A 26,079-nucleotide genomic window follows, 5' to 3' on the forward strand; every position below is an offset into this window, starting at 1 on the left:
TACATGGAACTTCCTTTTCTTAATTTGTTCCACAAATAACAAATACCTACTTTTCCAGACTGAGAGACAGATAAGACAGAATTTGTCTCTGCCCTCTGAAGTTTCAAGTCAAGGTTTGGGGAAGGGGAGGGCCAGGATAGGGGAAAAGTAGGCTGCTTTGGGAGGAGAAGCAAGGAAGGCTTCTTGGAGGAGATGACATTTATGCAGAAACGAGGGATAAATAGGAGTAAGTGGGGCAATGGCAGGACAATGGGCATTTGGGGACAGTGTGTTCTAAGCAGAGATAACTGCCTGTTCCTCGGCCTGGAAACCAACCAAGATTAGAGCACAGGCGGCGGGAATAAAGGTATTAAAACCAAGGGCCTTGGAGGTGGGAGCTCAGACTACCCCCCTCAGCTTTACTGAGGTATGATTGATAAAAATGATACGTATTTAGGTTGTGATTTAAGTTTCATAATTTGATGATTTAATATATGCATACACTGTGAAATGATTACCACAGTCAAGTTAATTAACACACCTCTGACCTCACCTAGTTACCATTGTGTGTGTGTGGTGAGAACCCTCGCGATATACTCACAACAAATATCTGGCATACGATACAGTATTATTTACTATAGTCACCATGCTGTTATTACATTTCCAGAATTTATGCATCTTATGCTCAGTTGGTGCCCTTTCCTGGCAGCCATGTTTCTACTCTGTTGCTATAAGTTCAACTTTATTTTTTTTAGATTCCACATAGATACCACATAGGTTTTTCTTTCTCCGTCTGGCGTAGTTCACTTAGCCCAATGTCTTCCAGGCTCATCGCGTCACAGGCAGCAGGATTTCCGTCTTAGGTCTCAGTAACACTTCACTGCGTATGCACACACCACGTCTTGTCCCTCCATTCATCCGCGGAGGGACCTGAAGTTGTTTCTCTGTCTTGGCCGTTGTGAACACCGCTGCAGCGAGCCGGCACTGCAGCTCTCTCTCCCACATGCGGACTTCATGTTCTTTGGACGAATACCGCGGGGGAGCCTCCACACTGCTTTTTTCCATCATGGTTGTACAGATTCACATTCTGTTGAGGCCGAGACCTTCACCTGGGGCGACTGGGGCTTCCAGGATGTTTCTTAAAATTGTGGGAATGGTTATTTATCCAGGCTAAGGGCGAGAGAGAATCAAGGGAAAGTAGTAAGTGTAGGTAAATGCCTCCCACCCCAGAAGGCCAGAGCCAGCCTGGCCCCATCCACAGGGATGCGGTTTCCTGAGCGAGACTGGACAGCCGCACTGAGGGTGGGGGTGGGGAGCTCACCTCCGTCCAGTTAGCCCATTAGGAGTGAAACTCCAGGGCTTTTAACTTCATTTAAAACGGAGTTGGGAGGCCAGAAGGGGGAGACCTCAGGCACTACCGTGGTAAGTCAGGTATAGACCCCAACAGGAAGAACCCTCAATTAAGGACACACAGAAGAGATGCACCTCGCGAGGGGACACTACCTTAGCACTCCAGCAGGGGAAAGGAAGACTTCCTTCTTGCCCACCAACTCAGCCAATGAGAAACTCACCAGCCTGAACTGTCGCTCTCCTTCAAAATGACCCCTCCCAGCGTCCTCCCTTTTCTCTATAAAGTAACTTTCCTCTCCTTTGCTTGTCGGACTTGCCTATGGTTGTTGGTATCACTTGCTTGTCCCGAACTGCAATTCCTCTGCTATTCCCAAGTAAATCAATTTTGCTGGTAAAATAACTAGTTTTATTTGAAGGTATTCAGGAGTGCACATTCATTTCTGCTGTGGCTACCCCTAGGCCAGACACAAAGCTGGCTAGACCAGGCCTGAGCCTTCAGCACCACCTAAAAGCTGTTGGGGCAGGTGGGGCGGAAAAGTACCCTGCGGGGCAGGAGGGTGACGCTGCAGCCAAGGTCCCCCAACCCCCATCCCCCGCAGCGGCGTGCGCCACCGTCTTCCACCCAGAGCTGGGCCCGCCCGAGCCGGGGGCCCCGCCCCACTGTCCTGCTTTCGATTTCCCACTTGAGCTCTGCCCTGCACCGCTCTGCCCTGAACTGCCGCGGCCTGAAACTGGGGGAGTGAATGGCGGGCTTAGCGGCGCTAAGCGGAACACCTCCGGGGCCAGGCCCCGCCGAGTCGGAGGACGCCAGCGGCTACCGCTGCCCAGAGCACAGCGGCCGCCCGGCGGAGCTCTTCTGTCGCCGCTGCCGGCTCTGCGTGTGCGCGCTTTGCCCGGTGCTGGGTGCGCACCGGGGCCACCCTGTGGGCCTGGCTTCGGAAGAGGCGGCGCACGTGCAGGTGGGGATGCTGGGGCGCGTGGGATGGAGTGGGGGTGGGGGGATGCGAGCTGGGTGTTCAACTGCCAGTTCCCGTTGAGACCTGGAAATCTCAAGACAGCCCAGCAGTCACCTAGGCGGCTGACCTATTGTTCCCAATGAGGAACTGATGGCCAAGACAGGGCAAAGGTCAACAGTTAACCTTCAGAAGAGGTGGGTTTGGGAGTGAGAACTTGGGAGCCACCGCCAGTTCTCAGATACCCTTGACCTCATCCCCCACGGCAGGTCCACCACACCGACACGGGGGCGAAGAAAATCAGCCTTTTAACAAAGATTAAAATCCCTCCCTGTTAGAAAACAGCCTGTAGCCTGGAAAACTACACACAAATCTCTGGTTTTCCCTCCTGGAGTTCACAGGGAGGGGCCTGATTGCCGGTAGGGAGCCTCAGCTCTCACCTCGGCCTACCCCACGCCGCCCCGCCCCCTCAACACACTCCCATTACGCAGGCAAAACTGCTGGTGGGAGCTAGGACAGCCATTTTATCCATAAGGAAAGGAAGGCCCTGGAGGCCTTGAACCCAGCGCTCCATCCGAGGGACTGCCCCGCATGGGGTCCACTCTCACCTGGGAGCCCTCACCTTTGCTATCCTAATAGTGGCAGGGGTTCTGGGCTCCTGTTTCGGCCTTGTTGTGGGCTTGTTCTGCGGCTCCAGTCAAATCCCTCCACCTCTCTGGGTTGGACAGGCCCACCTGCCTCTAGCAGAAGTTGATTCTAATACCTCCAAGAAGTCTCCTATGATTAACCCATCCCCACAATGAATGGCCTCTTTCCCTCGCATGGAGTGATTTAACGCAATCACATTTGTTAACAACCTTAGAGCTCCAAGGCGAGAATGGGCCCTGTGAGAGCCAGTCCGGCAGGAGGAGTCCTGGATTTAAGGCCGGCCTGTGCTCCTATGGTCCTCCTTTCCTTATATAAAATGACTGTATAATGATAGCTCCTCACAAGGCTGCTTTCCAGAGTTAACAGGGCACTGTCCAGAGATGTGGCTGTGAGTCTCCTGGGTACATCTACTTACCTACCTGTGTGTACCCATTGTGTATCCACTCAGCTCTTTATCTGTTATCCATCTGTTCATTCATTCATTCATCAAACATCCATTCAGCACATACCTGTGCCACGAGTCAAACAGATCGGTTCTTCCCTGACCTGGGGGTGACTTCCCTGGCTGGTGGGGGGAGAACAGTGACAATAGTGTGTAATATTTTAAGTGGGATGCCTGAGGCAGCAGTCAGCAGGAGCCGGATAGAAGACAGTGTGAAACAGGGAGAAGAAGCCCATGAAATATTTCCTGGAGGAGGTGCCATTGGAATTAGCCTTGAAAGATGAGTAGGGTTTCCCCAAGTACCAAAGCAGGGGAAATATACAGCTGAGGGAGGGCAGAGGCATCAGGAGGCTGGATTATCCTTGGCTGATGGACGGGAGCTAGACTCGAAGGCTTAGAAATCCCAGTGGGGTGAGGATGTGCTCCTGGGACTTGGGTCACTATTGTGTCCCACTCCCACACCCCACCTAGAACAAAACCATGCACATAATAGCGAATCCTTCTGCACCAAACACTTAGTGTATTTATTCTTCACAGCAGCCCTATGAGGTTATCTCCATATTTACAGCTGAGGAAATTGAGGTTTGGAAGAGTGAAGTCACTTGCCCAGGTCACATGGGACCCAGAGTCAGGAGTCTGACTCTGGGGCTTGTGCTCATAACTTACTGGGTGGCCCTGGGTCTCCACTTGAAGTTGGCAACCCCTGGTAATTCTGCTTGATTCGGCAGACACTTCTGGGTCATCCCCTGGTCCCTATGGGGGAGCCAGGAATGGAGCAGGCCTCCCTTCAGGAAGCTCCCAGTCGCCCAGCAGCAGAGTATAAGGCCAGCCAAAAAAAGCTAGAATGAGGAGGGGTGGGGGTAAAGTTCCACTGGTGGGGAGAGGGTCACAGAGCAGGCCTTTGAAAAAGTGGCAATTGCAAAAAGCAGAGGTAGGGAAGGGGGCCATTTCAGGTGGGAGGGAGACAGGCACATGAACCCCACAGCCCTCTCACACATGCGGGTCTTCTGAACCCCAATCCAGGCCAGAGGGCCACAGACCCCCTGGAATGAAAGTGCCACAGGGGCAGCTCCTAGGACAAGGCCCGGCACATAATAGGAGCTCAGTTAATACTCTCTCTGTAAGTGAATTCTCTCCCCCTGTCCCCAGGCTGCTTGCCTTAAGGTCCTATTTGAGGGATTGGAAAAGCAGGTCACGTGCAGGCTTGTCCCAGAAAATGGTGAGGTGGAGGGGCATCACGGTTGAAGAATCCCTGATTGGGCCTCTGAGAACCAGGGGGGCCCTAGCTACAGTGCATCCTTCAACGTGCTGCTCAACTTTGGACAAGCCATCTCACCTTCCGAGTTCAGATTCCTCAGCTGAATCGCAACACGGGTGATAGGAGGCAACCCCCGGGGAGCCCTGTATCTTGAAAGCAACAGTATTATGACTTTCCCCCTAACTCCTTTACATACAGAAAGCCACCCAAGAATGTTTACAGCAGCTGGCAGCCAAGAAGCAGCAGCGAGTTAACAACAGAAGCCAGATAGAAGATGCTGCCGAGCAGTTCAAGGCAAGTGGGCATCTCTTCCTTACCCTAGTTGACATGTCCACAGTTCTCCCCGAACACAAGGCTCTCCCCAACATGGAGCCAAGGAAAAATGAAAACCAACCTCCTAGGGGGCCAATCAGGTTTGCTGGGGCCCGGGGCTCCTGTAATTTAGGGCGCGATTTTCAACCAGTGGGCCGTTGGCGCACTGGTGTGCCACGGGAACGTTTAAAACATGCCAGTACCTGACTGTTTAGTCAGGGGCACTGACCTCTTTACCCTTAGATTGTCAAATGAAAAAATGACAAGAGCCAACACAACAATAGCCATCCGGTGTGAATGAATCAAAATTATACCTAAGTGGCAAAAAAAATTTGGGGTGTGTGCCACAGAATTTTACCAATTAGTTTGTGCATGCCATGAGATGAAAAAGGTTGAAAGTCACTGATTTAGGGGGACTCTTTCAAGCAAAAGTACACAAAATTAGGAGCAATACCATGAAGGGGTCTTGAGGCTCATGTTCCGTGAACTTTGCGTTGAGTCCGCCCCGCCCAGCACTCCAGCCTCGCCTGGAGCCCCTCGCAAAACGGAGGGAGAGCCTTTCTCTCTCCATCACCAAGGCCAGTCTTTTGAAGTGACTAGTCCTCCAGCCCCCAAATGCCTTAAACAAAGCAAACTACAGCTTAAGGAACACACAAAGAGTTCTTCATGTTTCACCGCCACGGTGAAAGCAAGTAAATGCTTTCACCAATATTTACTTTCGTCATGCTTCTCCTTTCCTAATGATGTTTATTTAAATGGGTTCTTCTGCGGGTTTTAAATGGGAAGTGGGGGGTCAATGTTATCTGGAGCTGCTTTGACTGTGGAAAAGTTGTTCTGTCTCTAGGGGCCTTTTGTATGAACTCTGCCTGGTCCCTAACCCTCTGGGCCTCTGGGCCCCACCCTCCCAGGGCCTGTTTCTCCGAGAGCTCTGTGAGGCCACCGCAAGTCAGGGAGGGAGCGGGGTGGACGGTGGCCCACGGCAGAGCTCCCTGTCTGCCAGTCTCTGAGCAGACAGAGTGTGAGGCTCCCAACCAAGAGTTGGGATCCATGTGGACAGTCTAAGGGGGCAGGTTTCAGCTTATCTAAGAAGTGGAGGTGCCCAGGCCAGGTGACAGAGTTGGACCCCTGCCTGCCCGACGTCCATTATCTGAAAGATGACTGCTGGCGGCAGTTTGCTGAGGACGGCTGCCATTTATACCTGTGGCCCTGGCTTAATTATTGACAGTGTCCTTCATGTCTTCAAGAGCGGGACTCCAATCCCTGACAAATAAATCAGTTCAAAAAGATTTGGAAACAAAGTTGGCACACTGAGGGCATGGGGGAGGTGCTTTGGGCTCTTTAGCCAGAACCACAGGGCACAGGTTCACTGTCAGCAAATCTCTGAGCAGAACCAGTGTGGGGCCCCCCAAAACAAGTTAGGATTCATGTGGACAGTCTAAGGGGACAGGTTGCAGCTTAATCTAAGAAATAGTTTTCTTTTTTTAACCTTCTCCCCAACTCTCAAATTTTTATTTTGAAATAATTACACATTCAGAGGAAGTTGCCAAGATAGTATGTTGGTGCCTTTCACCTAGTTTGCCCCAAGGGTTATAGCTTACCTAGCTCTAGTACAATTTCAAAACCAGAAAATTGACAGTGTGTATATATGTTCTGTGTCAATTTATCACATGTAGATTCGGGTAACCACCAAAATACAGTAATCAAAACACAGAGCTGTACCACCAAGATCTCCCTCGTGTGACACCTTCATAGTCACCCCCACACCCGCCCCCGATGATCCCTGACTCCTAACAGTCACTGATTTTTCCGGTCTCCATAGTTACAACGTTGGGACTCATGCACATGGTATCTCTCTTCACTGATTTATCCTGTCTCCATAGTTACAGCATTGGGACTCATGAACATGGTATCTCTCTTCACTGATTTATCCCATCTCCATAGTTACAGCATTGGGACTCATGAACATGGTATCTCTCTTCACTGATTTATCCCGTCTCCATAGTTACAGCATTGGGACTCATGAACATGGTATCTCTCTTCGTGTATTTAGATCTTCGTGTTTTTTCATCAGCATTTTGTAGTTTCCAGCGTACAAATCCTGAATATTTTAAAAAATTGTATTTATTTATTTTTAGAGAGAGGGGAAGGGAGGGAGAAAGAGGGAGAGAAACATCAACGTGAGAAAGAAATGTCACTGATCTGCTGCTTCTTGCACACCCCCACCTGAGGACCTGGCCTGCAACCCAGGCATGTGCCCTGACGGGGAATCGAACCAGCGGCCTTCTTGTCTGCAGGCCAGCACTTAATCCACTGAGCCACACCAGCCAGGGCCTGAACATGTTCCATTAGACTTAAACCTAAGGGGCCCTCAGAAAGTAATTAAGAAAAATATAATTAGCATTTTAAAGCTGAGAGGTACTTCTACAAAAAGTTAGATGCAGAAAAGTAGGAAGATGTGGCCACCCTAGGCCTGCACTCCCATGTGGGAGCTGTCAGCGCTGAGCAGTGGACACTCACGAGCAGGGCCCGCGTGGCCCAGTCCCCTGGCCCCTACCTGCCCACTCTCCTCACCGTGTTGCCAGGCTGCCTCCTGTGGGCACTTACATTACAAGTCCTGGTCAACAAGCAGATTTTGAAAACTTCGGGCCAACCACTAGTCGCACTTTGAGATATTTTTCTGTGCAGGTCTGTTCTTTTGTGTAGTGTCGCGTCCCCAGTACGGAGGCAAGCCATGGTGCCTCGTTTCCCGTGTGACTTAACAGTCGTGTCTTCATCGTGCCTGCAGTAGGTGTCTTCCATGGCGCCCCGTAGGCCCCGGGTTGGGAGAGTGCCCCTTCGGAGCGCCTCTGCCAGGGACTCTCTGAGCTTCGGCAGTTCGAGACCAGCTGTCATGTGACTTTTTAGTTTTGAGGTTCCACGAGTTCAGAGTCCAAGCCTATTGTTGGGTTTATTTATTTGTTTTGTAGTGACTCTTTTTCTCCCATGGCCCTGGAGGGATGACAAGATTCCTTGCCACTTCCCCAGGTCAGTGGGTAGAGTTTTTCTGGTGCCTGCTTCGTGGGTGGAGCTGCTCTCTGTGACTCTGGCTCGATGCTGGTGGCCCGCTTCCCATTCTCAGCTGGCATGGGGCCGGCTGGCCCGAGCACCCTCCTGCATGAGCACGCCCCTGTGGGGTGCACCCTCAGACACCTCCGAGGGCCACCCGGGGTCACTCAGCTCATCACCCGCCCACAGCTCTGACACAGTTCCCTCTTTGCTTTGGGCGCCCAAGGATTTCCTTTTTGTTATTTGTCTGAGTGTGGGTTTTTTCGTTTTTGTTTTTGTTTTTGTTTTTTGCATGGGGGTAGGTTGATCCATGAAGCCATCTTCCTAATGTCGAACATTTAGGTCATGTCCAGTGTTTCGCTAATATAAAATAACACTGCAGTGACCATTTTTCGGCACCTTGATTTATTTCCTCCAGGACGCATTTCCAGAAGAGATGCGTTGGGCTCCTCAGGCACGAACGCGTGTGAGGTCCTTGTGCGCTCTGCCCGGCTGTAGCCAGCAGCGTGCGGGAGCGCGGTCTGGGGCAAGCCTGCCGCTCCGAACTTGTTTACTTGGCGACAGTACCAGGGAACAGGCCCTTCGCCGGAAAATTAATCCATAAAACAGTTTTGTAAATAAATTAAAAGCAATAAAGTTTATACATGTTCCAAAGTCTGCTGTTCAAAAGCCAGTGACCAGGCCTAACTAGCCACTCCTTTTCACAGAACAGTCCAGAAGGACTTGGCCACTGACCCCCAACCAACACGTGTTAAATGATTTTCTCTGACGTCCTTGTCAACAGGCTGTCTGCTTCCCCCTCACGGCTCCTCAGGGGCGAATCCGTGCAGATGTAGGGGAATTCGACACTTGCCTGCTGCCCTAACTTTTTATTCGAACTGGGATAAGATGATAGCAAGCAGCCTGTTGACAAGGAGTTCAGAGAAAATCATTTAACATCTTTGTTCTTCTTTCTGAATCTTACAAGTATTCTACAATGAGCTTTTGGCACTTTTATAAATGAAGGAAAAATATATATATTTCAGTATGGTTAATGTCACTTGAACCCAGACCTAGGGAGGGACTTAGAATGTGCATAGGCTGCCCTGGCTGCTGTGGCTCTGTGGGCTGAGCACTGGCCTGTAAACCGACGGGTCGGCAGTTCGATTCCCGGGGTTGTGGGCCAGCTCCTCGGTTAAGGGAGTGTGAGAGACAACGGATTGGTATTTCTTTCTCATGTCATGTTTCTCTCCCTCTCTTCCCCTCCCTAAAAATCTTTTTAAAAATTATGAAAATTATAAAAAAATTCTAGAATGTGCATAGAAAGGCCCTGAAATGGGGCCACCCAGGAAGAGGAAATAACTTACGATTGGTCACGTAGGAAGGTAGAGATGGACCTGGGGCCATGGCTGTACCCGAAGGACAGAAGCCACTTTGAGGGGTTCACTCAGAGGGATAAATGCAGGGAACAGTGATGGAGCTTGGAAGAGGCAGAGAAGCCCACCAGGGAGTGGCGAGGCAGTGGCACCAGCTAGCAGGAAGCACCTTCACCCCTGGGCAGCGTGGGTACTAGCAGAGTGCAGAGTCCAGGGCCACCAAGGCAGCACCTGAAACCAGAGCCGGCCTGTGCGTGCAGGAGGGTGGAAGGGACTCAGGGAGACTGGAGTCACCAGCTGTTCCCCTCACTCTCTGTCCTCCCTCTAGTTCCTCCTCCCATTGACCAAACTGAGCCTGGAGGGAGATCCTGGCCTGCAGCAGTCAGCCCCTCTCTGCCTGACACAACAGAGAGGTGGGGGGGGGGGGGAGGCCAGGAAACAGACCTGAGGCACAAAGGCCTAGATGGGCACCCTGAGGAGTGTACAAACATCCTCGCTCCTGGCTGGGTGCCTTCCCCTGTGACCCATCAGAGCTCTGAGGACTAAGCCAGGGCATGGGGTCTGGGGCCAGTGGGGTGACATGAACCAGGCCTTGCTGCTGACCCTGGTGATACCACCGGTCTCCACCACCCTGCTGGGCATGGCCATTCCCCCGTCTCCTCCTGCTGGCCTCTGCCACATATCAGAGCACCCAGATGTCCCAGCTGAGGTGGCCTCGGCGGGGCTGGCCAGTACACCTCCTTCCATAGTGGGACACCCCTGAGAGGTATCCCGAGCAGGATTGTCCAATTTTCTGCAAAACTGCTTTTCCCATTCTCCTCACAGGCTCCTCCTCCCATGGGGGTTTCAGGGTCTAGGCAGAGATGGGGTCACACAGCAGCCTTCACATGCAAAATCCTCCACCTCCCATGCCCAGACCTTCATCGCTGCTCAAGCTCTTTCTCCCCCACACTCCTTCCAGGGGTGTCCAACCTGCGGCCTGCGGGCTGCATGCAGCCCGGGATGGCTGTGAATACGGCCCAACACAAAATTGTAAATTTACTTAAAACATTATGAGATTTGTGTGTGTGTGATTACGTATCATGATGTATTTAACGTGTGGTCCAGAGATGCCAAAAGGTTGGACACCCCTGTGAGACCTTCCTCAACTAGACCCTGTCAGACCTCCACCCAGCCCAGCCCCATCCAGCTGTGTCCAAACCTCAGCCCAGTCTGGTCTGGGATCCAGTTTCATTTTGATCCAATACAGCCTAAACCAGGCAGCGTACTTTGTTTCATCCCCGGAATTCTCTCCCTCTCTTTCTCTTTAAATTTTTAACCATTATTGCACCATCAGCCTAATATGCTTACACCTTAAGTTTTCTTTATAAGAATTTTTTTATTGATTGATTTGAGAGAGAGAGATTGAGAAAGAAACATCGATTTGCTGTTCCAATTATTGATGCATTCATTGGTTGATTCTTGCATGTGCCCTGGCTGGGGATTGAACCTGCAACCTTGGTGTATCAGGATGATGCTCTAACCAACTGAGCTACCCAGCCAGGGGAGCCTTCAGTCTTCTTGTGGATATTTTCAGTTATAGCAATGCACAGTGTCATTAAGATTATTTTGAATATTCTTCTTTACGGAGCAGATCTGTACAAACTTGGAACACAGCTTTGTTGGAAGGAGATACAGAGAGTTGCTCTCTTGGTTTCTAAAGAAAGGTCCTGTTTGTCTATATACCATGCCTTGAAAATGTGTTTATAAATCTAGGGTTTGGAATACATTTTTCTTTCCTTTATTTGGTTGTTCAGCAAAGACATTATTTGTGTCCAGGCTCAATGACCCATAGAAACCACGTTGTAACTATGGACTGATTCCCAGGCTAGCCCAAAGACAATTAACCTGTACGGCACGTGGAGGTATAAGCCAGCCTCCGAATCTAACCACTGCCTAGAACATTGTATAGGAGACACAGACCTGGGGAACCCACCCCCTCAATCCTGCCGAACCAAGCAGAGAACATGGCATCACAGGGCAGCCTGCCCACCCCGTTCCTGCTGCGGTGCCAGGGCCATTCTCCGTGTGGGCTCTACAGATGTTTGGGCTGAGGGAAGAGGCTGGCCTATGCTTTGGGGTGTTTTTTCAAGTGATTTTCTGTTTTATATTTTTAATTGTACTAGTAACACATGAACACATGCTCATTTTAAAAAATGTAAACAGCAGTATATTATTGTAGAATATAGTATAGAACTATAGAAAGTACAAAATGAAGGTTACTCCTGGCCACCTCCCAAACCTCCATTTCTTCCCAAACATGACCACAATGAGCAGACGTTGTAAATGTACCTGTGAACATACAGATGCATATATTCAAAGATTATAGTTTTGGGCTTGTTATCTTTTACATAAACGGGGTCATCCTGTGTGGGTTATTCTGCAACCGCGTGTATTTATCACATGGTGGCTTGGGGAGCTTTCTGTGACAGGACATGCAGGCTGCTGCTTTCTGTTGGTGGGTGTGGTAAAATACAAGTATACGTAACATAAGTTACCACTGGGACGATTTTTAACTGCACGATGCAGTGGCATTAATTGCACTTGCAATGCTGTGCGACCATCGCCACTGTCTGTTTCCCAGACGTCTTCGTTTCCCCAAACATAAACTCTGCACCCGCTACACAATTACTTCCGCGTTCCCCTCCAGCCAGCCCGTGGAACCTCTGATCCACGTCCTGTCTTCATGAACTCGCCTACTTTAAATATTACGTATGAGTGGGACCGTACAGGATTTGTCCTGTTGCGTCCAGCTTATTTCATTTAGCGTAATGTCTTCAAGGTTCATCCGTGGTGTAGCATGTGTCAGAATGCTGCATTCTTTTTAATCACTGTGATTATTGTTTGAATACAGTATAATGTATTATATATATGTGTGTGTGTGTGTATAGTTCCCACATTGTAAAGTTTGCCCAGCTTTTCTCTATCACCAGCATGCTGTAGTGGGCATCTTGGTGCACATGTGAAAACATTTTCTAGAATCAGTTCCTACAAGAGGAACTGCTGCCTCGAAGGATTTACTCATTTAAACTTTTTATACTGTCCTATCACCCTCTGAAAATGCAGTACCAATAGACACTGCCACCCACAGCGTCTTACAGACTCTGTTACTGCGCATCAGTTAAAATTCCTCCAGTTTGATGGCCAGAAAGTATTTTCTGATCACACTGCTCACTTCCTGGGTGGGGAGGCTCAGTGTTACACATCACTGGCACCTGCAAATCTTTGGCCCATGGTTAAGTTGAATGATTTCTTTTTTTTTAACTAGGTGTTATGAATAATAAGCCTGTGTAGTCTGCTACCTGTCATGTAGCTTTGCTTACAGTGCCTTCCTCTTAGGAAGAGTTTCATTTTTTATGTGGTTAAATCTGCCAAATAAAATTAGAGAACTTCCGGTCAAGATGGCAGCATAGGCAGACATGGCTCACCTCTTCACCATCAAAATTACAACTAGAATATAGAACAACCATCACTCAGAACTGTCAGAAATCAAGTTCAATGGAAGTATGACAACTATGGCATTAAAGAAACCACATCTATCCAGACTGGTAGAACGGGCACAGATGCAGAATGACTGCTCACTCAACCATTTGTGGTGGATAAAAATTGGGGAGGCATATCTCGGGAGTTGGAGCCCCACACCAGGCCCCCCAGCCCAGGATTCCAGTGCCAGGAACGTTAGTCACCACAACTTCTGGCTGCAAAAACCAGCATGGATTGAGTCAGTGGAAGAAACTTCTGGAGCCCCCAACAGTTCTGCTTAAAGAACACACACACAGACTCACTTACTCAGACTCACTCCCTCTGAGCTCCAGCACTGAGGTAGCAGCTTGAAAGGCACCAGTGGCATACAGGGAGGAACTGAAGGGTCAGGCATCAAGGTCAGCAGAGGCCATTGTCCCTTTTCTCAATCCTTCCCCTACAGTGCCACAGAGGCAGCAAGCTGGTGGCATATCTGAGACTCCATCAACCTGGCTAAGACTGTTTGCCCCACCTTGGAAATCCCCAGAGACTCTGCCCCACCCAAGCTGCTTTTCCATATGAATGGATGGTCTCCGCTTGGGCTTCACAGCTTCCTAAATCCTCTTAAACAAGCAACAGCGGGCCTCAGTGAGCCCCAGGCCCAGCACTCACAGCAGTCAGCCTAGATTCATAGTTTGGCTTCACCTGGGAATCTCCACGCCCAGAAAAGGTAGCAGCCATCTCAGACTGCTTTATAGCTTAGGCAGGGTGGCCTGGGGCAAAAACAGGTGGGGACTGACATTGGCCTGCAACACCCAGGAAACCCCAGGGCCAGTGTACCCAGTGAACAGCTGCAGACCATGTCCAGCACCACGACCCTGCCCCTGCACAGCTGATCCATGGAGGGCCGAGGTTGGTGGTCAGTGGTCACAGCCAGTCCTTGCAGCTGACTGGCCTGGGTAAATCTCTCCCATTGATCTGCTAAAAGCAACCACGGCCCTACTACAAGAGGAAGGTCTAGTCATCATGGAGGGTGGCACCTCAAGCACCCAGCTTGGGTGATAGGGGAGGCTGTGCCACTGGACTCTACAGGACACCTACTACCTGAGGCCACACTACCAAGACACAGAGTCAAAGCAGCTCTACCTAATACATAGAAACAAACACAGGGAGGCTGCCGAAACAAGGAGACAAAGAAACATGGCCCAAATGAAAGAACAGATCCAAACTCCATAAAAGAGCTAAATGAAAAGGAGATAAGCAATCTATCAGATGCAGAGTTCAAAACTGGTTATAAGGATGCTCAAGGAACTTAGTGAGGAACTCAGCAGCATAAAAAAGATCCAGTCAGAAACGAAGGATACACTAATTGTAATAAAGAACAATTTACAGGGAAACAACGGTAAAGTGGATGAAGCCGGGAATCAAATCAATGATTTGGAACATATGGAAGCAAAAAACAACCAATCAGAACAACAAGAAGAAAAAAGAATCCAAAAAATAAAAAAATGAGGATAGTATAAGCAGCCTGTGGGACAGCTTCAAGAGGCTGAACATTTGCATCATGGGAATGCCAGGAGAAGAGAAAGAGCAAGAAATTGGAAATCTATCTGAAAAAATAATGCAAGAAAACTTCCCTAAATTGGTGAAGGACATAGACATGCAAGTCCAGGAAGCACAGAGAGCTCCAAACAACATGGATGCAAAGAGGCCCACTCTCAAATTCATCATAATTAAAATGCTAAAGGTTAAAGATGAAGAGAGAATCTTAAAAGCAGCAAGGGAAAAGAAGTTGGCTACCTACAGGGGAATTCCCATAAGACTATCATCTGATTTCTCAACAGGAACTTTGCAGGCTGGGAGGGATTGACAGGAAATGTTAAAAGTCATGAAAGGCAAGGACCTACAGCCAGGACTGCTCTACCCAGCAAAGCTTTCATTTAGAATGGAAGGGCAGATAAAGAGCTTCCCAGACAAGCAAAAACTAAAGGAGTTCATCATCACCAAGCCATTATTATATGAAATGTGAAAGGGACTTATTTAAGAAAAAGATCAAAAGTACAAATAATGAAATGGTAAAAAATACATATCTATCAACAATTGAATCTAAAAAAAAAACTAAACAAACAAGAAGAACAGAGACAGAGCCATGGCTATGGAGAACGTTTTGATGGTTGCCAGATGGGATGGGGGTGTGGAATGGGCGAAGAGGTGAGGGGATTGAAAAGTACAAATATTCTGAACACCTACCAGCACGATTCAAATGAGATGCGATTCCTGGATCTGCTTTTGGGGTGAGAGTGCTACAGTGAGCCTATTGAGAGGGGGGTGTATTTACTAAATTCTCTTTTCATAAGAAAAAAAGAAGTACGAATAGCTAGTTACAGAATAGCCATGGGGATGTAAAGTACAGTATAGGAAATGGAGCAGCCGAAGAACTTACGCACATGACCCGTGGACATGAGCACTGGTGGGGGGCCTGCCCGAGGGAGTGGGTGGTGCTGGGTGGAAGGGGACAAAGGGGAAAAATCAGGACAATTATAATAGCATAATCAATAAAATATAATTTTAAAAATTTTTTAAATGAAATTGTATTTCATTCTAGTAGATGTATTTTTTAATATATAGTGTTTTAATCTGTTTGAATTTTATTTTTGTTTGTTCACTTTATTGTGTAAAACTTCAATCATACACACACACTTAGAAACAAGTTCCGGACATATTTCATCTGTAAAAGTTTCAGCATATTATCTCTTTAAGGTAAGGACTCATTACCATCATCGCACCTAAGAAAATTAACAATAGTTCCCTAATATGGTCAAACACCCAATCGGTGGTCACATTTCTGATTGTTATAAATGTCACGTTTTATTTGTTTGAATTAGGAGTGAAATAAAGTGTCAAAATACCCTTGTTTGATGTATTTCTTAATTTGATCATTCACACGTTCCTCTGTCCTCTGTCTTGAATCTTCTAGATGGAGAGGCTTGATCAGATTCAGGTTCGCATTTGCTGGCAAGGCTACATCCTAGGCGGGGTTCTGTCTGAATTTATTTTTTTATGTGGTATAAGGATCTAACGTAAAATTTTCATCAAATACATGGTTAATTGTATACTGTACAATACCATTTATTGAATCGTTCATCCATTCCTTCTAATAATTTGAAATCCCACCGTTATCTTACATGGATGTGTATTCTTTTCTAACTCTTTATTCTTCTTTATTTGTTCTTGATCTTTTCGTCTATGCTGAAGCCACATGGTTTTAAGTGCTGTAGTATTACAGTTTGTTTGATATCTAATAAGGCAGCTCATCCTTCGTTGATCTTTTTAAAGGAGTTTTTGGCTTTTTTGTGCTTATTCTCCCCCACGATAATGTAATATTTGTTTAGCCTACGTGTTAAGACTTTTATTGGAATTGTGTCCGGTTTTTAGTTGGAGGCAAATAGCATCTTTATAGTAATGAATCTTCCACAGCCGGGAACATGGTTTTTCCTTCCACACATACAGATATTTTTTTTTTGTCTTTTAGGACAGTTTTATGCTTTTCTATATCTACATCTCTACAGTTTATTTTTATATATTTTGCTATTTTGTCCACTATTCTATAAAGGACCTTTATTTCTCCATACGTGTTCCAGTGATTATGGCTGGTACTTAGAAAAGCTTGAGTTTTTATAAGTTGATCTTGACCTTGATTGGCCACCTTGCTTTTAGATGTCCTAATAGTTTTTTTTTCATGTGGATTTCATGTTCTGGATTTCCTAGTTGGCACTGTTATCATCTGCAACTGATTTTCTTTTCAGGCTCATGCAGAGTCCAGTAAAACCTGGCTGACGGGGAAATTCACTGAACTCAGATTACTACTTGAAGAAGAGGAAGCGCTGGCTAAGAAATTCATTGATAAAAATACCCAGCTTGCCCTCCAGGCGTACAGGGAGCAAATCAAGTCTTGTGATGACCAAATCGATGTCTTGAACAGTCTTTCCACCAGGGTCTGGAGCATCAGCCAGGAGACCAATCCTGTACAGCTGCTACAGGTGAGGCTGCGTTTCTGTCCTGACGGCTGCCACCTGCCACCCACCAGCCACATTTCTTCTTGGTTCCTGTGGCATTGAACACGGTATTTACACAATGAGTACATACACAGAAAACTGCCCTGTTAGGAAGTAGGCTTTCTTGCCCCTACACAAGTGGTCAGAAAACGTACTTAGTTATCCCTGGCCCAGGGGCTCGCTTGGTTAGAGCATCATCCCGGTACCCCGAGATCGCAGGTTCCTTCTCTGGTCAGGCACATGCCGGAAGCAGCCGATGAATGCGTGAATAAGTGGAACAACCAATTGATGTTTCTCTCTGAGCTCTCTCTTTCTCCCTTTCTCTCTCTAAAAAGTTGATAATTTTAAAAAAATGTAAAGAAAATAGACATAGTCAGGAAGATAACGTACATCTTGGACTAATGAAATAACACTTATACAGCCACCAATTTTCAGGGCCTCTGTATTCCAAGCACTGTATGTGTCTTAGCTTTAATATTTACTAGAACTGTGCAAAGTGGATATTGTTACCCCAGTTGATGAATGGGAAACTCAGGGAGGTGAAGTGACTCATGGGAAGTCCTACAACTAGGTGGCAGAACTGGGATCAGATCCCAGGTTTCTCTGACTTAAAAGCCACAAGGCATCATTGTCCGGCCCTCTACCTCCATAGCCTTCATTGAGACAGCCCTCCTGGAAAGGCAGTGCCCTGCCAGCTACTGAGCAGACCTCGAGCTGGGTCACAGTTTGCTCAAAGGGGAGAGAAGAACAGTACTGCTTGGCCACTGGGCTCTGTTGGAGGTCATTACCTTCTCCTGAGGGAGAGACTAAGAAATAGCCCCCGTGATGTTCGTGCCACACGTAGCGAAGGCCTGTGTCGAGGGCGGTGTTCCTGTCTTAAAGGAGCCAGGGGAGAAACCCCTCTCTCCTGTCAGTGCTCCTGTGCACCACCTGTGCCCCTAGAGTGCTGTCCACTCCTGTAGCTCTTTCTGTTTCCTTCTTTGCTGTGGCTTCTGGGAAGCTCAGAGCCAAATATGTTTCAAATAGCTGGGCTGTGGCTCAGTGGCATGTTGCCTCATCTCACTCCGGCTTCTGGAATACGTTCTTACCCTGGTTTCCTCCTTGATTCATGTTTCTCACCGTGAAGGAAACCCTGCCATATTAGATAACCTTGCTAAGATGCCTTACGAGCTTCTGGGACAAGGCAGTGTGCAACTAAACAGAGGTGGCCCTGAGTCTGAGCACAGATTAGCGTGGGCTCCGGCTGGAAAATACCACAAATAAATTGGTCAATACAAAACCAGCCGAGCCAGTCCCTTGTGGGTATTTCCACACTTGTGCCTTTATGTGGCCTTGGCCAACTCAGTGTCTGGTTGTTAGCTGACAAAAAATAAGCCCCCGCAAAAAATAAATAAATAAGCCCACATAGACACAGACAACAGCGTGGTGATTACCAGATGGGAAGAGGAGTGGGGGGGTGCGTAGAAGAGGGTAAAAGGGGGATAAATGGTGATGGAAGGAGTTTTGACTTGAGGTGGTGAACACACAATACAATATATGGATGATGTGTTATAGAATGGTACACCTGAAACTTTTATAATTTTATTAACCAATGTCACCCCAATAATTCAATTAAAAAAATAAACCTAACAAAAAAATTCAGGGTGAGGTGCTGTCTTAGGCACAGAGGTTACTGTACTTTGATACTCAGGGGGCTACCTTTGTTTCTTTCTTTCTTTCTTTTTATTTATTTATTTATTTACTTATTGTCGACACTATTACAAATGCCCCCCCTTTTCCCTGTCTACCCAGCCCTCGCCCCCATACCCCCACATACATGCATGGATGTTCTTTGGCTAATTTCTTCCATCTTCCTAATCCCCCCCCTCCAAGATCTGTCATCTGTTCCATGCATCTGTGCCTCTGGTTCTATTTGTTTGTCAGTTTATTTTGTTCATTAGATTCCACATATGAGTGAGATCACATGGTATTTGTGTTTCTCTGACTGGCTTACTTCGCTTAGCCTAATATTCTCTAGGTCCATCCATGTTGTCACAAATGGTAAGAGTTCCTTCTTTTTCACATCTGCATAGTGTTCCATTGTGTAAATGTACCACTTCTTTTTTATCCACTCATCTACTGATGGGCTCTTAGACTGTTCCCAGATCTTGGCTATTGTAAATAACGCTGCTGTGAATGTAGGGTGCGTATATTCTTTCTTATTCTTAGGATGTATTCCCAGAAGTGGGATCACTGGGCCAAGCGGCAGTTCCATTTTCAGTTTTCCGAGGAAATTCCATACTATTCTCCAGGACAGTGGCCACACCAGTCTGCATTCCCACCAACAGTGCATGAGGGGTCCTTTTTCTGGATGTTCGTTTCTCTTAAAATAACCATACCCCTTAAGGATAGCTAATTCAAAGGGATGCTCCATGGAGAAGACTGTTATTCTTCCATCACAGATACAGTTTCAAGGCTCTGTCATGTATTTTTCTTTATTCTCTGGTGCCAAAGCTATGATTTTCATCATTCATCATTCCACTTGCTCATTCATTTGTCCATCAATCAAATACTCACTGAGCAACTGGTCTGCACCAGGCCCGTTTGACATTAGTAGCTCCTGGGCGGGAAGACATGCTCAGAAACAGGTATTTACAACACAGCGCAAGTGAGCTAGCAAAACTGTGTCCAAGAAATGTCCATCTTTATTTAGGGGATCAGGGAAGACTTCTAGGAGGAGGTGATATTGGAGCAGGGCATATACAGAGGGACAGAGCAGAGAGGACATTCCAGGCAGAAGAGAACCGTGTGTGTGTGACGGTTCTCTTGGCAGGCTGGAGGACCACTGGGTTCAGCCTGGCTGGAGCGGGGGCAGAGGTACAGGGCCAGGGGAGTTGGGAGATGCAGCTGGATCGAAGGGCCTGGGATAGTTGATGAAGTGCCTTATGTACCTGGCCATTGAGTTTAGACTTTGTCCTTTACAGAGATGGGGCCAAGGGAGTGTTTCAAACTGAGGAAAGACAAGGTCAGGCTAGTGATTTGGAAAGATCACTTTGGTGGGAGTCTGGAGGATGGACTAGGCAGGCCAGGGCTGCAGGCTAAGGGAGGTCGGGAGACCACAGTGTCCAGGAGAGGGCCAGTAGTGGGACGGACCACTGAAGGGGCTGTGGGGATGAGGAGAAAAAGGTTTGAGAGCTGCAACAGGACCAGTGATTGCAAGTGGGGGAATCCAGGATGATCACCAGTTTCTGGCTCAAGAAATGAGTGGCTAGGGGGCTATTCTCTGATTCTGCAAAGGTGAAAAGCTGAAGTGCTCAGTTTGATTCATTCATTTATTTCACCCTTGATGTTTATTGAGAACCTACTATGTGTCAAGCTCTGTACTAGATGCTGGAGTTGGGGGTTAGCACAAGGTGGCACTTATCCTTCATCTCCCTCCCCAGTTCCACTCCACCCTCTGGGCCACCCTCCTGTCACCCAGAGCTGCTCCCTGCCCGCCCCCCCCCCCCCCCGCTAGTGCCCTGACTCCCTGGCCAGCTCCACTGCAGCCCTCTGTGGGCCACCTCCGCCCTGGTTCCGCACAAATTGTCTTCTTCCCCATCAAAGTGAGGATGAACTCTTGACCACAGTTCTTAGGCAGGACGGGACTTGGGGACTGTCTCACAGTCCTCTCCCAGGGTCCAGCATGCTGCCTGGGGGGTCTGCCTCTGCCCAACAGCTGGGTACTGGGCCACCCCTCCTACCCCAGGCATCCCTTCTCCCACTAGCCAGGGCCTGCTTGCCTAAGGCAGTTCGCTGTCTTCTAACTCCTTGCCCGGGACAACCCTTCAGAAAAAAAACGAGCATCTACTGTGACTGTTAGAAACCAGAAAGGAGTTTATGAAACATATTAGGCAGCTCACGGGATCTCCAGCAGGGCCAGAAAGTCAGCATGAAGGCCCGGCAATGCGAGGAAAGTCCCGGCCACGGCACAGGTGTGCTCCAGGGTGGAACCCCCTGCTTCTCTGCCGAGCAAGACATCACAGTGGACACCTCAGGCCCCGGCCCTGGCTTCTCCACCACCTCCACCCCCTACCTGTTGTCACTGCTTCACCTCTCATTTCCACATGCAAGTCTTGGCTTGGAGGTGCCTCGTCACAGGCTGCCCACGGAGCAAAGGAGGCCCAGAGAGAGTGTTTTCTAGCTTCTAATTAGCAAAGCCACACTTAACACAGGAAGGGTATTTAAAAGGTGCTTTCAGGCAGAAAACAGGACGGGTCTCCACTATAGGGGCCACACCCCCTCAGGCAGCATTCCAGTTGCACTTCCAGGGGCTCCTTCCCCAGGAAAAGTGGCCCCTCGCTCTTTTTGCCCCCTGTACCAGAGGCAGAGCTGTCACATCGTCCATAAAACTTCAGGGCCCCTTTCCAGGTGGTGAGCACCTTAAAGGAGGGGCAGTCAGCCTGCCTCCACCCTCTGCCGCCAATGCTAACGCCTGGCACAGAGAAGACCTCAATGAGCATGGGAAGAAGGGAGGAATAGCGCCAGCACTAAAACCAGATTTGCGAACATCTTCCTTCCAGGACCTGCTGGGCAGGGCCTGCTCCTGGGGCGTGTCCCTGGGCTGACCCAAGGTGCCAGGGCCGGGTGGGGTGGGGCCTGCAATGGATGGAGTAGGTGTCTTCCTGGTGCCACTGTGGAGCCACCCTGACCCCCCACGTGCCTTTGCAGGAGTTCACAGCCACTGAGCAGGTGATGAAGCAGCATATGACCTTGGGGGAGCTGCAGTACCCTGTGCCCCAATCCTTCGAGCCCGTCAAGACCTTCTTCAAGGGCCTCATGGAAGCCATGCAGAGCACGATGCAGACGCCACTAGAGGTTCGCTTAAAGCAAAGTAAGTCACCATGTGGCCAACTTCGTGCCTCTTACTCTTTTAGTGTCCTTTACCCCAGAGACAGCTGAGGAGACCGCCACCGTGAACCACGTCTCTCCCACACGGAGGCCCGTGGTTGGACGGTCTAGGGCTCCTGGGCCTGGGCCCACCCGCCCTTCTTCATTCACTTCCTATCCCTCCTCAGACCCTGTTCTGCCTCTTGAAGCCCCACGTTTCTCTGCTCCTGCCGCCAGTCGCTCCTCGGACTCTGCTACGCCTCTGCTATGCCCACTCGGGGGTTCCAGCTGGAATGGCCAACTCCCTCTCCTCTTCCTCTGCCCGGTCAAGGCTCACCACCCATGGGGCCCGCACAGCTATGCTCACCTGGGAAGCCTTTCCACGTCACCTTGGGCTCACTGTCTCCCCTGGACGTCCACCCCTCTGCCCTTCCTCTCCGGGGCCTGTCCCATCTCCTGCCTGGGCGTGTTCTTGAGCTGGATGCATGGATCTCTCCCTGCCTCTCACAAATACCTGGAGGACAAAAACCATTTTGGGTCCAGCAGTGAGGTTCCTGCAGGGCCTCACACGAAGCAGGTGCTCAGAAATATCTGTTCATTCATTCATTCACTCCTGCTATTATGATTCATTCAGAACATTTATGGAGCCCCTATTATGTGGCAGGCACAGCTTCTGTCTTTGTGGTGCCAGTCTTTCGTGGGGAAGACAGACAACCGCTGAATACGTGTCAGCGATGAGTGCTCTGGAGAGCAATAAAGCAGGTTAAGTAGGACACAGGGTGACCAGGAGGCAGAGGAGGAGGTATTTTATACATGGAAGCGGGGAAGCCTCTCTAAGAAGGGGATGTGTGCACTGACCTGCAGGCAGCCTTCGGTGAGCTCTGCAGAGCAGAAGGGCTGGACAGCAGAAAGGTCACAGCGTGACTCTGGAGCCAGACTGCCCGGGCTCCTATCCAAGGTCCATGCCTTCCCGACCCTGCCATCTTGGGGAAAGCACCTAACCCTTCTATGCCTCTGCATCCACACCCGTACCACACAGATGAGAATATAGCTCCGCCACCCCCACCCCGGCCGTGGGGTCGTCGTCCGGATTAAATGAGAACTTCAAAGTGCTGAGAGTGGTGCTCAGGCCTGGTAAACGCTGTACCATGTTCTCGCTGTTTTTACATCTGGAGGAGACACCTCAGCAGAAGGAGCAGGATGTGCCAAGAGCCCAAAGTGAGGGAGGAACTTGAAGAGTTTTGGGCACAGAGAGGGAGCCATAGTGACAGGAGCACAGTGGTGGGCGAGGAGGTGGAGGAACTTGGATGGTACTTTGTCACTTGGGGCCGGCAGGGCAGTGCCAGCTCTGAGGACCAGGAGAAAAGGCGAAGGAAAGGGGTGGGAGGAAGCAAGGCAGAAATGCTCCAGGCACCCACTGAGCACCTCTGGGCAATGGAGGGAGGTGAGGCCAGACCCTGGCTGCAGAGCAGGCCGACTTTATGAGGTGAGAAACCAAAGAAGACCCAGCCAGGGGCAAGCGAGCTCAGACGAGGAGCGAGGGATTCTCTTGGGAAACCGGAAAGCCTTCCTGGAGGAGCTGGCACTTAAGTTGGGACTTAATCCATCACTAGGACTTGGAGAGTGAGAGAGAACCAGGAAAGGCGTTCACACTAAGACAAGAGAACACAGTTTGGGACACCACGATGCACGCATGCAGCGGGGCGGAGCAGTGGATTTTCCTGGGCTGCTGCGTCAAAGCAGATTTTCAATGGTGGGTGGTGTTCTCTTTGCTCATGACTTCCACGGGAATTTTGAACACACAGTCCAACTGAAAAATTCTTCTTGAGATGTAATTATTTAAAAAGGAAATTGCATACCAGAATGGTAGCAGTCAATATATTTCAATTAACCCCTCCCCCCAATAAATAGTTAAATACAAAAGAAAAAAAAGAAACTTAGCAACCAGCTCCAGGAAGCTCTGGGCTTATCAGTATCCAGTGAGTGGGCACTGAAGTCTCCTCCCACCACCCCAGCAAGAAGATACTCAGATGGTCCCACAATGAGTTGGCTCCTGTTTACATTCTCAGTGGGCCATTCCCAAAGAGCTGGAGGTGCCTGTCGAGCGCCTGATGACAGGTAACGCTTGCTCTGTGCCAGGCTTTGTTCTAAGCACTTTACATGGATTCACCAGCAACTCGTCACCACTCCTCCCCTGCATGGTAGGTGCCTTCATTATCCCCATTTACAGATGAGGAAGCTGAGGCTCAGAGCTGGTAGGGACAGCGACAGAATTCAAACAAACTCTGGTCCCAGGTTCTGTTCTGTGACCCCCTGCAGCGTGCTCCCTTCCAGGCCATACCCCCTCACCCACCTCCAGATGAGGCCATCATTCTTACTCTCACAGGTAAAATGCCGAGTGGCGCTGACTCCAGGAAGGCCCCAAGGAGATGGGCGTTACAGCACCTCTGCCCTTCCAGTGCCCCGCTCCATGTCTCTCCCTGTGGGTTCCACAGACACAGACATGGCAGCCTCACAGGCCAAAATGGAATCCGGCATCCCCCCGCCCCCTGCTCAGCTGCTTCTCGACTCCAATCTGCTCCTCATCCCCCACTCCAGTAGACAGTTACGCCCTGGCATTTCTGACACTGAGGTGCTTCCTGAGCCCAGCCCCTTTTCCATCCCTGCTGCCCCTGTTCAGGCCTCTGCCTCCACACTCACCCTGCCTGTCCATTCCTCACCAGAGAGAGCTTTGGAAACTTTTCTGTTCCTCTCTGTCCTCGCTCAGTTACCTTTCATGGCTCCTCACTGTTGACAGGCCACTCCTAGCCTCCCATCCTTTTTCTGGGTGCCCACATCTTCCAGATCCTTTAGTTGTCAGCTAGTTGTCAGCTGAGGTGCTTCCTCTGCCATGAAGCCTTCCCAGACTTCTCCAAGCTCCAGAGCCCTTTCACCTCTCTTCTCTGTGACCCAGAACACTCTCTGCCTTGATTGGTAGCACAAGCGAGCCCATTTCTCATCCCACTGAGCTGACTAAGCTGTTGAAGACAGGGACCACAGCTTGGGTTCCCCCTGAACTCCCTCTCACTTGAATGAGACTTGAACGTGGCCTTTCTCAGGACTCACCTTTAAATCTTGTTTTCCACCTTCACCCTGGGACTTGGGTTGCCGTCATGAGGTTGCCCTGTCGTTGACTGCTGAATACGTAGTTGACTCCCAGGATGGTCCCCGGGCCCGCCGTCCCCTCCCCACGTTCAGGGCTCACTCTCGCTGACCTGCCACGGCCAAATTTGCTTCCCATCCTGAAAAGCACACTTCTCCTCAGATCTGAGCATTTTCCTGGAACTTTCCTGAGGCTGTGAATTTTCATTTTCTACCTAAATTTGCATGTGATTCTTGGAGAAAGATTATGCAAATCTCCAGTTTTATTGGTTGGCCAGAAAGTCCATTTAGTTTTTTCTATCAAATAAACGACACATTTTTCATTTTCAGCAATAACTTTACTGATTTGGATATTTTGAGTATGTCAGCTGTCTCCCGCTATTGGCTTCTAGTGGGTAGAGGCCAGGGGTGCTGCTAAACATCTTCCAATGCATAAGACCAGCCCCACAGCAAAGAATTATTGGGCCAAAATGTCAATAATACCAAGAAACTTCGCAAACCACTTTGACACGTTTGATCAGTCACAGCCCCTTCTGCATACACTGCACCAATCTTTTTTTTGTGTGTTTCAGCTGCATATCTTCTTCCATCTTCAGTTTTAAAGTGGATGCACAAAAATTCACCAATTTTGATGTTTTTTATATAATGCACGCTGATAGGACAGCTGTCACAATACAATCTAACAAAATCGTTTCAAATGAAGTTAAAGACAACTAATCACTACTAGAACCATTGTACAGGAAAACTAAATGAACTCTTTGGCCAACCCAATATAATATTTTTTTAGTGTGTTTTATAATTTGTGCTGCTTGCACGAGTGCCAGGCACTCATTTCTCACAATTCGTTGCAGACATGAGCGGCCAGCTCTCCGGCTTCTCTAGCACCAAGGTGGATCCCTTGTTGAAAATCCATCCCTCACCAGAGCGCTCGCTCTTCTTAAAATGTAAGCCCCCAGGATTGAGAGGGTGGGGTGTGTGGCGGGAGCGGTATCACAGAAATGGAGGCCTCCCTTTTTCCCCTAAGAGACCCAAATTGTTTTTCTAACCTTTATTATTATGATTTTTTAAATACAGAAATATGTTCATTGTAGAAAAACTTGAAAACAAAGGAGAGCAAAAATTGAAAAGTCACTGTAAATCCCTGGAGAGCTTTGGAAATTCTTCTGCTCATGTCTAACCTAGTAGATAGGAG

The 26,079-nt window shown here is 49.0% G+C and overlaps 1 protein-coding gene across 1 annotated transcript in view; it reads left to right on the forward strand.

Moving 5' to 3' along the window:
* Positions 1-1,988: 1,988 nt before the first annotated feature.
* Positions 1,989-26,079, forward strand: part of TRIM14 (tripartite motif containing 14) — a 31,955-nt gene continuing 7,864 nt past the window's right edge. Inside the window, exons 1-5 of the mRNA XM_045195255.3 lie at positions 1,989-2,288; positions 4,829-4,924; positions 16,650-16,883; positions 21,588-21,750; positions 25,739-25,831. Coding sequence (XP_045051190.2) covers positions 2,073-2,288; positions 4,829-4,924; positions 16,650-16,883; positions 21,588-21,750; positions 25,739-25,831 — 802 coding nt within the window. The 5' untranslated portion in view covers positions 1,989-2,072. The remainder of the gene's footprint in view (positions 2,289-4,828; positions 4,925-16,649; positions 16,884-21,587; positions 21,751-25,738; positions 25,832-26,079) is intronic.

Source organism: Desmodus rotundus, chromosome 1, assembly GCF_022682495.2.
Source record: "Desmodus rotundus isolate HL8 chromosome 1, HLdesRot8A.1, whole genome shotgun sequence".
Classification (NCBI taxonomy): domain Eukaryota; kingdom Metazoa; phylum Chordata; class Mammalia; order Chiroptera; family Phyllostomidae; genus Desmodus; species Desmodus rotundus.